At 41.8% G+C, this 13,943-nt stretch overlaps 1 protein-coding gene across 8 annotated transcripts in view; it reads left to right on the top strand.

Annotated features, from left to right (window-relative positions):
- The window catches only part of Phldb2 (pleckstrin homology like domain family B member 2), a 207,470-nt gene extending 195,238 nt beyond the window's left edge, over positions 1–12,232 (top strand). For all 8 annotated transcript variants that reach the window (XM_060370491.1, XM_060370489.1, XM_060370494.1 and 5 more), the window contains 5 exons: positions 1,590–1,680; positions 2,627–2,773; positions 5,228–5,447; positions 9,577–9,662; positions 10,482–12,232. In XM_060370491.1, the coding sequence (XP_060226474.1) occupies positions 1,590–1,680; positions 2,627–2,773; positions 5,228–5,447; positions 9,577–9,662; positions 10,482–10,622 (685 nt within the window). In that variant the 3' untranslated portion in view covers positions 10,623–12,232. The remainder of the gene's footprint in view (positions 1–1,589; positions 1,681–2,626; positions 2,774–5,227; positions 5,448–9,576; positions 9,663–10,481) is intronic.
- Positions 12,233–13,943: the final 1,711 nt, after the last annotated feature.

Below are 13,943 nucleotides of genomic sequence, written 5' to 3'. Positions count from 1 at the left end.
CTGGGATTACCTGGCCATCCAGCGGAGCCTATTGGGAAGCTTTATGCTAGTGAGAGATTCTTTCTCACTGAGCAAAGTAGAGGGCTCCTGAAGAACAACACCCAAAGTTGACTTCTGGCCCCCACACACGTTTACACACATGTACATGTAACCCACATGAACACACGGACACAGGTATCTGTATACATATATTACTTAGGTGTACTTGATATGATGTACTTTAATAACCCTGAGGGCTCTGTGTGTTCCCCTGTGCACACGTTTTTATGCATTTCTCATGAACGGGCCCTGTGGGCTGGAGTCTGTGCTATGGGACACACATGGAACAGCCTGTCATTCTCAAGTAAACCTAGAAACAAGGCAGGGAGCACAGCACAGTGTGCAGGACACCGTGGGGCTCTCCACGAATGAAACATCAGGATATGTGACCTCTGACCTAGACCCCGGATGGTCACACACCTCCCACTCTTTGGTTTTCCTCCACCTCTTGGGATGATGCTGTTTCAAAGATAATTTTTTTTTTTTTTTGAAGCTCTTGATTTCCTTTGTGCAGTTTCACCATCAAGATGGCGGGTGAGGGCTTTGAACAGAACTGACCGCCGTGCACCCAGTGCGCCTATGCAAGTCCCTCTGACATTGGTGTCATTTAAAAAGCAAAATGCCCACACGTTAAAAGGTACAGCAAGCAGCAGGGGGGCGGGACACAGATTCCTCAGCCAAAGAAAGGGACTTCTTCATAGGTATCATAGAACATGACATAGAACATAGACGTTACATAGAACATTACATAGAACATGACGAGAGTCTGGCTGGTAGACTATTTGAGAGTCAGTAACTGAAGAAAAGGCTCCCGTGGCTGTCGCCATTAGACTTGACAGCTGCAGTTTTGGACAACTGCTTTGTAAGATTTAGCTTTGCTTTCTGTGTTTCTAACTGCTTTACCCCGGTCTTGTGTGCTCCTTTTTGACACCCACATGGTGATAGGACAATGTCAGCTATGATTTTGGGAGATGAACTGATGGGCCTCTTTACACCAATGACTCATGAAAAAGACACTTCCAATTGTATATGCTTTGATTGTGACCTGTAACTTTAGTGTGTGTGTATGTCAGAGGACTTATTACCTTATGGATCTGCACTTGAGTAGCTTCGTCATGACGGCAACTATCAATTGCTCTATAGTCACCCCTCTCACATCAAGTCTACAGAAAACCCCGTTACATCCAGTGTTTGGTGTGTTTCTCAAAACATACTGTTATAGGACTGGAGAGATGGCTCGGGGTTAAGAGCACTCACTGCTCTTCTGCTTTTCCAAAGAACTCGGGTTCAATTCCCAGCACCCACATGGCAGCTCACAAGCTGTTTGTAATTTCAGTTCCAGGGGATCTGACACCCTCACACACACATACACACAGTCAAAACATCAATGCACATAAAATAAAAATAAATGAATCGTTTAAAATATATTAATTCTCTGAGAACTTCACACGTGCACAGAACGCATATTGATCACATTCACCTTCCCCGGCTCCTCTCCTTCGCCAAATGTTCTTAAAAGGCCTTTTTTTTTTTTTTTTTTTTTGCTTTAGTGCCAGCACATCCAATATTGCCAGGATAGAAGAAATGGAGAGACTCTTGAAACAGGCTCACGCGGAGAAGACGAGGCTGCTTGAATCCAGGGTAAGACTGTGAGCTCCTGCCAGGGGTCTGTGGTGGGCAGTGGGGCCGAGGGACCCTGCACAGGACAGCAGCCTTCCTTCAGTGACCACTGCAACCTCAGGAGCCATTCAGCCTCCTCTCACATCCCAAAAGGAAAGGTGATTTCCAAGGTCCTTTACTGAACTTCTGCGCCCCACAACTTCAACTGTGTGCCTGCGTTTTACCCAGACCCAGAAATAATGGAGACTTTCTACTGTATTCCCCTCTTGATGGCCACTTGGGTATTTTGTTTTTTGTTTGTTTGTTTGTTTTTTTTGAAGGAATCGGGAAGAATAACATTTGTGTGTGTGTGTGTGTGTGTGTGTGTGTGTGTGTGTGCATTCACCTGTCCTTCCCAACTCATTCTGACTGCGATATTGTCATATTCAACTCCCACTCCCCCCCCCCCCCCCCGCACGCCATGTTATTGTGACTTTTTTTCAAGCCTGAATCAGAAGAACTTCCTTAGGACTCCCCCCACCCTCCAAACGCCTTTGCATCCTGCCCTGAGGGCACCTCCTTTCCTTTTCCAACTTCCTACCATGCTTCCTCTGCTACCTTCAGCCAGGAAGCTGCAAGCAATAACAGGAATTGGAGGGACCTGTGACCTTCACCCAGAAGAGTCTCCCAGAGAACAGCCTAAGCTGTGCGGCTAGTGCCGCCTGACAGCTTGTGAGACTTTGTTTTGAAAAAGGAAGCACAAAATGCCTGAACGTAGTCACAAGCCAGATTTTCGTAAGATGACCTTTGGCAGCTCTGCAGAGGTGATCATGGTTTGTGTTAGTCCAAGTTATGTGTTTTAAGAAACAAAAATACAAGATGAGAACTGTCTAATGAGGATTGGCGTTTGGGTATTGAGTGAATTGGTCCTTTTCAAGTAAAAATGCCACATTTTAAAATAATTGTCGTTCTGTATGATGATAATTAGGAACGGGAAATGGAAGCCAAAAAACGAGCTCTAGAAGAAGAAAAACGACGCCGAGAAATCCTGGAAAAACGACTGCAAGAGGAAACCAGCCAAAGGCAGAAGTTAATAGAAAAGGAAGTGAAAATACGAGAGAAACAAAGGGCACAGGTTGGTTGGCCAGTGAGGCTGTAGTAGATGTAGGTTGCCCCCTGGTGGCCATTTTGTAAAGGACATTAATTCTGTCTTGGATTACCTAGTATTTGGTGGAATGGTTAAGAGAAAGATGTGGGTTAGTGTGCAGGCTGTGTTCATTTTAGAACTTCTAGGGAACTACCAACCAACTGACACTTTTCTCTACCCACATATGACTCTTATGTGCTACTCAGACACTGGAGAGAAAGAGAGACTTCTATCCATTCTCTGGACATTTAAATAGAGAATGAATATGTTTTGTCTAGCTTTGAAAAGTGCCATTGACGTGGTCATTAAACACACACACAGGGAGACAGAGAGGTGGATGGCCCGCAATTCAGAGCACTTGTTGCTCTTTCAGAGTCCCGGAGTTCTGCTCCCAAGCAGCACTCATGTCTGGCAACTCACAGCTGCCTGTGCCTGTAACTGCAGCTCCACCAGGCCTAATGCCTTTTTCTGGACTCTCCTGGCACCACACTCAAGCACACACATACGCATGTACACACTGGCACACAGAGGCACAGACACACTCGAACACAGGCAGGTGTGCACACACATAATTAAAGGTAAAAAAAAATGAATTAAAAATGTTTAAAAAGAGAGATGACAGATAGATTCCAAGATATCTGTCATCTATCTATCTATCTATCTATCTATCTATCTTATATATGTGTATATATATGTGTTATATCATATATATGTATATGGGGAGGGAAAGGGAAGAAAAGAAAAAAGAAGGTAGAGGAAGGAAAAGAGAAGGGAAAGAAAAGGAAAGGAAAGGGAAGAGAATGGAAGGAAAAAGGAAAGGAAAGGGAAGAAAAGGAAAGAGAAGGGAGGGGAGGGGAAAGGAAGGGATGGAAAAGAAAAAGGAATGGAAGGGAAGGGAAAAGAAAAGGGAAGGGAAGGGAAGGGAAGGGAAGGGAAGGGAAGGGAAGGGAAGGGAAGGGAAGGGAAGGGAAACTAAAGGGAAGGAAAAACTAAAATATTTTATGAGGGGAGGAAAGATTCTATCAGGCAATCTCTAAAAGCAAACTTTCCAAAACAGGATAAATTTAAATTATACCATTCTAGTTTCTTGGTGTGGTGGTCATATTTGTTTTCTTTTTCTATCCACCTAAGACCCCTTTTCTACATCAATCTATAATGCAGGTCCCTTCAATAACCAAACTGAACCAAGTTTAGTAAAAGCATTTATTTGCTTTCACTCTTTCTTGGTTATCATAGATTTGAAATCCCTATTTTTTTTCACTGTAGCTGCAAGGATGAAGACTTTAAAAGTACTATATCATTTAAAGCTCACACCAGCTTCATCAAAGTTGGTCATGTATCTAGTAGACTCTAAGGAAAAGGCATCGTTTCTCTCATCCTCTCTAGTTGCTGACCACTTGGTCCTATGTAAATGACCACTGTCTTTAGAGCTTTGTGTGTGTTCAGGTTTTGATATGCCTGCAGTGGCTGCCTTACAGTAAAGGTAGAATACCGAGGAAAACTGAAAACTGAAATGGATCCTTTTATTGGCTTATGCTCTGTCCTCTGCTGAACTCTGACTGGCAGTGAAGGTCATCCGTGCCTGTTTAATATCTGAAGCCAAACCAAAGGGTAGAATTCTATTTTAATCTTGATTATAAGCTTTCCCTCCAACTACGTGATTAGATCATTTCCCCAGGGCCAAAGCATGGAATTATTTAACAGAATTTGAGAGAGAGAGGGGGAGAGAGAGAGAGAGAGAGAGAGAGAGAGAGAGAGAGAGAGAGAGAGACTGCACCTTTGGAAGCAGCATCCATGGTAATTAGCTCCTGGGATGGTGTGAGTCTTGGCCCTCATCATTAGTAAAACATCTACAGACATCCCTTGGGCCTCTGCTCCTATACAACTCCTAGGTTAGGTCAAATATTAATTCTACCCCTTGGTTTATTTTAGCTTCTCCTTTCAAAGCATGTCTCTGCTTTAAATAGATGAGCTGACATTTTAACTCTGGGGGTATCTTTGGGGGCTGGTACCTACCAAACAGCATCTGCCCAATCAGGCTGTGTTTAGGTCACCTTAGCAGAGACAGCAGAGACATTGTTGTGTTGTGATGGGAGAAAAGAATGCTTTCCTGGGTTGAAGCCTGGTTTTCAGGGAGCAGCTGGATGGCACATGCCTCACTCTCTGCATGGTTTACTGGCTGACTTTTTTGTGAGGTCTTAAATTCCCTCTTCTACCCTTCTGAAGGAGTGGAATCAGCAGGCCTGCTTTTAGCCACCCCTCTCTAAAGTAGCACTCTACATAAAGAACTAGCTGTTCTTTCATCTCCAGACTTGTTATAGTTTCTTGGAAATTCCTAGACACTTTAAGGCTTTGGCTCTACACTTCCTTCTTCATCTAACACAATGCAATCTGAAAGGGAGCAGTTATCTACAGATGAAATGGGGTTTTGCACTTTTCCAGGCTCGTCCTCTGACTCGCTATCTGCCTGTCCGGAAGGAAGACTTTGACTTGCGGAGTCATGTGGAGACTGCAGGCCACAATATTGACACCTGTTTTCACGTGTCAATCACAGAGAAGACCTGCCGAGGATACCTCATCAAAATGGGTGGAAAAATTAAAACGTGGAAAAAACGCTGGTTTGTTTTTGATCGGAATAAGCGAACATTTTCTTATTATGCAGGTGAGTGATGAGACAAGTTGAAGTGATATATTTAAGTCTGTTAAATATAAAAGGGAATTGAAATTCAGTATTTGAACCTAGAAAGTTTGGGAGGCTGAGGCAGGAGGATCATTTGAACCAACCAGTATGAGACTACCGTAGGCAACATGGTGAGATCCTATCTCAAAAAAAAAGAAAAAAAAAAAAAGAAAAGAAACAGAGAAAGAGAAAGTAAATGGATTAATATATATATAATGGCAGCCGGGCAGTGGTGGTGCATACCTTTAATTCCAGCACTTGGGAGACAGAGGCACTAGGCTCTCTGTGAATTCAAGGTCAGCCTGATCTACAGAGTGAGTTACAGGACATCTGGGGCTACACAAAGAAACTCTGTTTTGACACCTCCCACCCCCGAATTCAATGATAACATGGTAGGCATACATTATTTTATATTCACATTTATATAGTTGACTATGATAGAAATTTCACGTTTTACAAACAAAAATCATGTAACTTTTAAAAGTGTGAATTAATCTGTTCTGTCTCTGAAATAAACTAAAGGCCCAAATACACATTAAGGGAATACAATTTTTTAATTAAATTTTTATTTTCATATTAATTACAGTTTATTCACTTTGTATCCCAGCTGTAGGCCTGTCCCTCATCCCCTCCCAATCCCATCCTTCCTACCTCATTTCCTTCTATGCCCCTCTCCAAGTCCACAGATAAGGGTAGTCCTCCTCCCCTTCCATCTGACCGTAGCCTATCAGGTCTCATCAGAAAACTGGCTGCATTTCCTCCTCTGTGGCCTGGTGAGGCTGCTCCCCCATCAGGGGGAGGCAGGAAATACACTTTTACATTAAATCATTGCCCTTTAAACTACAAGGCCAGAAAAAAAAAATATTCCATTCATATGTTGAGTTTTTTCCCCATATGTCCTATTTAAATTACACATAACCAAGGAGTGCTAGTTATCAGTCATTGAGCCATGGTTTATAAGGCAGGCTGATGTTTCAAGCATACAGGGTATAGCTCATCAGCAAACTAAGGAATAGGAAAGCATTCATTAAGCATTGAAAGCACTTTGGGCTTCTTAAATGCTTAGCTGTGAGAAGCACACGCTACTGAATCTTATGAAAATGAAGTGTAATGGGAACACTTACTAAAAAGCCCCTTGGATGAAGCATAGTTTTACATAGCTGCAATTGTGTCACTCAAAGGGTGAAAACAGAAGAACGGTGAGTCTGCTGCCAGTTTGAGCTACAGCTTGAGAGACCCCCATCTCCAAACAACAAAAATAAAAAAATGAGTTAGCATCTATTTACACATGCATTGACTGTGAAACATGTCCACTGTAAGTATTGTTAGTCTAGGCTGAGTCTCTTCAGCTGCTAAGAAGGGGTGGTATCACCCCAGCTTCCAGGTTTTGAGCTGACTGTGGCTGCACTTACACAGCATGCTCAGAGTCAGTTTGCATTGCAGACAGGGTGAGAAACAAGACCCAATGGCTACGAGGAAACACTGCCCAGGGAGTCCCAGGACTGGGGTGGAGAAGAAGAGCCACAGCTGTCAGTGAGGGGCCATTCAGGTGGGCTCCAGTCAGCTCCAAAGCTGCTGGCAGAACAAATGCCTCAGCCCTCAGATGGGTCTTCTTTGTTATCTGGAGCCAATGAGGGTCCACAGTACCAACCTTCCATGCAATAGGAAAGGTGCCTGCTTCATAAGAATCCCAATCTAGCATCCACACAACTGGTAAACATGACTGTGAGGCGTGCTAGTCTTTATAGATCAGCCCTACTCAGAGGGTCCAACAGAAAAGATTAAAGGACTCCAAAGAGAAAGCATCTTCTATAGTCCAAGTGTCCTCTGGTCTGTGAGTCCAATTTTAGCTTTGTGTCCATCCATCAGTTGTGTGGTTCAGGAATTTTACCAACTTCTCCAAACTTCCCTCCCTCTAATGTATGCAAAAGCTATTGCTAAATTGAAACTTTAAGTGGCTGAGTTCCAACTTTATTTTAAATACAAGGTTTATTTTATTTTTTGCCATATTCAGAATGCTAATACCTAAACTGATAAGAAGTAGATTCCTCCATCTCTTTTGCATTCACAGTGGAAGTAACTGAGCCATGGAATGGTCTTGGGTAGATGCTGTCAGCTTGATCCTGCTCACAGCTGTCGGTCATCAGTGGCGTGTACTCTTGGCCCTGCCCCATCTCTTTTCCAAATACCCACCAGTATATGCATAGATCAGTCCCCAACCACTCACTATGATAGTAGCTCAAGCTAACCGACCCAACAAAAGTCACGTCCCCTTAAGCTTATCATTGAGATAAATGGCCTTATGCATATGAACATGCCAACATGAATGCTAAAAGCTTTAAAGAGCAGTAGGCTCCCCTGTTATGCATGAGTTTGGACTCTGGACTTGGCTTTTTGAGAGAGCTTCTAAAGAAAACAGGCATAGAAATGGGTCTGTAAATTGATGGGTGAATGGTGCTGAAAGAGAGAGTGAATTGAAGTACGTCCCGCGCATACTGGCTGTGAGCTGATCCCCCAGCTCACAGCACAGCAGCATGGCTCACGTTTTTCGGAGTACATGCTCCCAGGTGAAAGAGCTAAACACAAAACTTCATCCCCCAGTTCTCTGGCTGTTGCGAACACTCAGTGGCATTTACCTTCATCTGCAGATTTTATCTTACATCTATTGTGAACAAACAAGGCGTTCCCAGAGTTAACTTCAGGATCTTTTCCAAGAAATGTTTGAGAGATACACTGGCCTTCTCTCTCAGCTGACTGTGGTTGGACTCCACTGAGCATGATATTAGTTAAAGCAAGATTATACAAGTTAGAGCAAAAATCAACACATAGAACTCTGGCCCTTGGTCAGTTAAGTTAGGAAAGACTGAGTTAAATGCAACCAAAGTTATAGGTCTGTGTCTCGGGTTCAGTGTTTACAAATAAGCTCCATACTGCTAGTGAGGAAAGGGAGGCATCCACTCAGTAAAAATTTTAAAAATTCAATGAGATTTACGTAAAAAAGTAAATCTCTTTCCTGCCACATGTTTTGGCCTAAATTGGATTGTTTTATGTCTTATCCTGTACATACATACAACAACACACATAGACGGAAAAACACACACACAATTCGATTTTCTTCCTATACTAGGGCTAAAAAACACCTCATGGCCTTGAGTTGTTACGCAAAGCTAAAAATGAGTTATGCTCCTAACTGCTTTCTCACAGTTTGAGTCCAGAGTTATTCAGTCTGCTCATGTCATGCGATGTAATAGGTTTTCTTGTGAATGTGTGCGGATACTCTCGCTTGTTTCAGCAGCTACACTGATTCCACTGTGTGGCTAGCCACCCGGTCAGACTGTTAAAGTTCAAGCAGACACTACCCAGCCACATCTTGGCTAACACAGGTCCAAAGCAGTTGTGGCCTGTGAATAGATGTCACACAATAAAGGTTTGAAGTGAGACTGAAGGAGAGGGTCTGTGTGCCTTTAGCTGCGTCATTCTTCTAGCTGCCCTCTGACAGGGGCTACCTCTTCCAGGTTCCTACCAGTAGCTCCTGCTCATTGCGTCCCTGCTCCTCACACATACAGCCTCAGAAAACCAGGACTTAATAGGCCACCGAGTGGTGTTGGTTGCTTGGTTTGTTGTTTCAGTTGCTATTTTGTTTTGTTCTTTAGTCTCAGTGGTCAGCAGGCAGAGGCAGGCCTGTCAGTTTGAGACTAGCTGGGTCTAAATAGTGAGTTATAGGACAGCCATGGCTATGGAGAGAGAGACCCTGTCTCAAAATTAAATAAATAAAGCATTAGTCTTGTTCTTTAACAAGTATAAGGTGTATCCCGATCGATTCTGCACGTAACCTACCTTATGTCCTTCCAATCCATTAGGTGATTTGTCCTCTACTAAATTCGTGTCTTTTTGTTTTGTGACCCATTGAGTTTAACCAGAGCCATCTGTGGAACCATGGGTTTGAAGCTATCCTGAGCCTGGATGACTCACCTGGGTTATTGCATTTTTCAGGGTATCTGAGATAATTTAAATGCTAGAGAGGTATTTTAATGAGGATAATTAATCATGAACTTACAGTCTTTCTGTTCATTGGTGGTATGAAGTGGTTAACACTCATTTCTCTTTGCAGACAAGCATGAGGCTAAATTAAAAGGAGTGATATACTTTCAGGCCATTGAAGAAGTGTATTATGATCACCTCAAGAATGCTAATAAGGTAAGTATCAATTTCCTAAGTTTCTGAACTTTTTTTTTTTTTTTTTTTGGCACCTAGGGCCTTTTGTATTCCAGGCAGCTATGTTATCCTCAGCCTCCTTTCATGTTCTAGTATGGAGAAAGGGTCTCACTCTGTTGCCCGGACTAGCTTTGAACTTGCAATGCTCCTGCCTTAGCCTCCTGGGTAGTTGTTGTTATGAGCATGTGGAACTATGCCCGGATAACTTCTGCAATTTGGATACGCAATTAAGTTAGGGGAAAGGTTATTAGTAGATTGTGACTTAAAAGTGGTGTTCTTGCAGGATGGACAAATACATTCCGAACAGTGCTGCAAGTTCAAATTGAAAATAAATCATATAAATGATTGTTTTTTTAGGGTAAATTCATGGTGAAATAAAGAAAGGTTCTGGATATAACAATTTAGGAGATACTGAACAGCTACTCTTCAAGCATTTGGGGAAGAAAGTACTTACTATATAGTTAGAAAGGCAAATCATAACTTATCAGGACCCTTGAAAGGCCAAGAATAACCACTGTTATTCACTACGTGTCTCCTATCAATGAGAGACCCACGCTTTACCAACTAGTTAGTGGATCAGTGAGTTCTGCATGAGTTTTTGCATAGAAAGGCCCAGAAGATGGCCCATTTTAAAGGAGGTTTACAGGGTAGCATGGAGCATTATAGCATAGCATAAGTAATACCTTTATAGATTTCTGTCAAGGGAAACTTTTAAAGCAGAAGAAGAACCTTCACATGTCTGTGTTAATGTTCAACGTTCAAAGTGTTCCTTTGACATTCTTTCCTTGTTTTGAATTCCAGAGTCCTAATCCATTACTCACCTTTAGTGTCAAGACACATGACAGAATCTACTACATGGTGGCCCCCTCACCGGAAGCCATGAGGATCTGGATGGATGTTATAGTGACTGGAGCAGAAGGATATACTCACTTCCTGTTGTAGTGAACTTCAGTGGAGGTCCACTTAAGGCCAGACTGCAATAGTTTCCTACAGGAATGAAGCCATATCCAGTCTCAGATGGAAAGGCCTAACACACCCATCCAACCCTTTAGCTGCGTGCACTCAGAACTCTTTTTATACTGGGGAGCCTTTCATAAAAAAGAAAGCAGGGCTTAGAGTGAAGGAACTGGAGCTCCCATGACAAAAGCAAAAACAAAACACTATTTTGATAAAAAGCGTCACGTAGATGCACATTTCTCATAAACCTTTTCTTAATCCGTTGATGTTGGTTAAATAAACTGAACGGTTTACACGATGTCTGTAAATTTGTATTTAGAAATATGAGATTATTTTAGCACCCAGATCATTGCCATTGTTAGTCAACTGCCTTCTTTGTAGGTAGCAGCATTTTATAAAAATAGGCAAATAATGACTTAGAAGGCAGTAGGTTTTAGACATTTTGCCTTAATTTTTAAATACTGCACCAAAACCAAAGACTTGGCTTGACTCTTGTTTAACATCAGTGTTACTCTCTAAATACTCTTTAAAGTGGAATTTTGATTTGATGCTATTTCTATAGTACCTCCCCCGCCACACACACAAGCTACTGTGCAAATACAGTAACCACTTTTTTAAAAGAGTCAAAAATTAAAAGCTCCTTGTTTTAAGAAAAGGCTGTATCAGACAACATCAGGCAGTTTTAATTAAGGAGAGTATTTAGTGGGAGGATCTTTTTCTATTGAAGATCTGTCCATTCCTGGTACTGAGAATAAAAGCAACCAGTAGCCAATTAATTTCCTTTAGACTATCAGATTCCTCTTGCTTACGGGGCAAACCTGTTAACTACACTCTCACATGCCAAAGTTCTGAAACCATCCGTTTCACTGAAAAACAGAATAATTAAAATACCTTTTTCTCAGAAGACAACCAAACTTCAACATAATGCTCTCTATGCTATACCTTCTTACATGTATCTTTACAAGTAGCCTTTGTTTTTAGAGGTTTTTGTCATTGTTGTTGAGTGAGATGACTTCGGGAAAGTCTCTTTTATAATCATTTTTCAAGTGCCATTTATTTTAGTTTTTGTATTTTATGTGTAAGTATGAACGAACTCTTTCCGAACACATGCCAAATGGATAGAAATAGAAAATAATGACGTTACTTACTCATACAAGTGAAGTGACTAGCAATGTTTCCATAAAATTTTGTCAGGCCTGACTGGGTACAGTTTTTTTTTTTTTTAAAGCTTACAGTGTACTTTTATACCTGCATACATGTTACCGATAATACGATTTTGCAACTGGATGATGCAAGGTTTTACTTGAATAATGAGGGACAAAGATCATGACTGTAGGAGGTATTTTTTTTTTTTGTCTGTGATTTTTGCAGCCGTCCCCCTTCAACTCTAGTGATCTAAAACATTAACATGCAATTGCTAAAATTTGGTTGGTTGTTGTAAAGATTTGTCTGTACTGTACTTTCATCTGTACTGTACTTTCCTCACAGGATTATAAGGGTGTTCTAATCAATTTGCATGCCATAAACCTTTTAGTTATCTGTGTGTTAAATGTATGGAGTTTGGATTAAAGTGTTGACTTGATTTCACATTTGAACCTCCTCTCTCTCTCTCTCTCTCTCTCTCTGTCTCTCTCTCAGCAATCACCTATCTGTAACATAACAGAAGCTGAATAAATCGGCAATAGTTACTGGTATTGATATTTGCTGACATTATGATTAGAAATTCATAAAGTAAATAATTGGAAGTGTCCCTGACTTCATTCCTGTTACCAGCAAAAGGTCTGCAAGGGATACCCTGCCTAAAAGGGAAGAGGGGATAATGCAAATGTGAAGGAAAGCTCTGAGACTTTACTTAGTGGAAGGCTTTCTTCTGGATGATTATATCCATCTTGGTGGAGAACTGGCAAAATGGTGTCACATTTGCCAGTTTGCATGAGAAATGGTGTCAGTAGTGCATCCTGAAATCAAGTGGCTGTTTCTATGGGACTGTGAAAACTCCACTTCTGCCATGGATCATACCCATGACTTGAGAGATATAACAGGAAAAGAGTTTTATTGACATCAAGCTAGCAGGTAGAAGGAGAAGGATTTCCATTCAGATTTTATGGCATTTGTGAGGAGTTTCATTTCAGCATATCCAGGTAGACACCTGGCTACTTCATGCAGTAATGAGTTCTCTTGATGATGTTTCTATGCTGTCACTAGGAGTTCTTGTAAGCCTAAAAAGAGGGCATACGGCTACGATTTGTTCCATAATGTTTTATTTTCAGGAGAAGAGGACTTTAATTAGTTACTTTAGGAATGGGGCTTAGAGAAGTGACACAAAATCAAAATGACAAAAAAAAAAAAAAAAGACTAGTGCTAGAAGCAAGTTGACCTGTTCAATCGTCTTCAGTCACTGTATATGGCTCCTGTATGAGACGCTGTAGCTCTCAAGAAAAGGTTCTATTTTGTGTTTCTCCATCAAGCTTCTCCAGTATGTTCTAACAGAACATCTTCTCAAGACTCCAAAGACAAGCCTGTCTCACTGTGCCTACCCTTTGGCACCAGTGGCTGCTCCCAAACCTTTAAAAAGGAAAGTGTCCAAATTAGCTTCTGTCATTGTGACAAGTGGCATGAACAAAGGTAACTTGAGAGAGAAAAGAGTTTGTCTTACTAGTTACCATTCATCACTGAGGAAAACCAAGGCAGGAATTCACAGCAGAGGCTTGAAGCAGAGACCACCAAGGAATATTGCTTACTAACTTGCTTCCAGGCTCACATTCAACTACCTTTCTCATACAGCCCAGGCTCCCTACCAAAGGATGGTACTACCCTCCGTGGGCTGGGTGTTTTTCTATTGGTATTGATTACGCCCCCACACTGCCTTGGTTTTATCTAAAAAAAAAAAAAAAAAAAAAAAATGGTGCTGTTGTAGTTAATACACAACCTTATGAATTAGTGTTTGAAGGAACTCTAGCCAGGGGGAGCATGGCAAACATGCCCTTCTCCCCGATTCCCTCTGCCTTGCTAAAAACTGTTAGATTCCATTCCCAAAACTAGCCACCAAGGTCTATTCCCATATTTGGCCACTTCCTCCTCCAGAGGCTGACTACCAGGGTCCAGCTATCAAAGTATTGAAGTCCTGCAATCAAAATCCCCCTTGTGGCTACCCTAATTAACTTGCCCAATCAAAATTAAACCCCTCATCCTAACATGGGGTTTCCCCTTTTAGCTTTACAAACCGCCGTTTTCCTATGGGCCAGGTCTTTCTCCTCCAGGACAAATACTTCTTCCCTTCTCTCTTGTTCCTTTCCTCTTCTTCCT

This window comes from Meriones unguiculatus, chromosome 17 (assembly GCF_030254825.1).
Source record: "Meriones unguiculatus strain TT.TT164.6M chromosome 17, Bangor_MerUng_6.1, whole genome shotgun sequence".
In the NCBI taxonomy this organism is placed as follows: Eukaryota; Metazoa; Chordata; class Mammalia; order Rodentia; family Muridae; genus Meriones; species Meriones unguiculatus.
The sequence above is the reverse complement of the archived record's forward strand: the minus strand, read 5'-3'. Positions and strand labels throughout refer to the sequence as shown.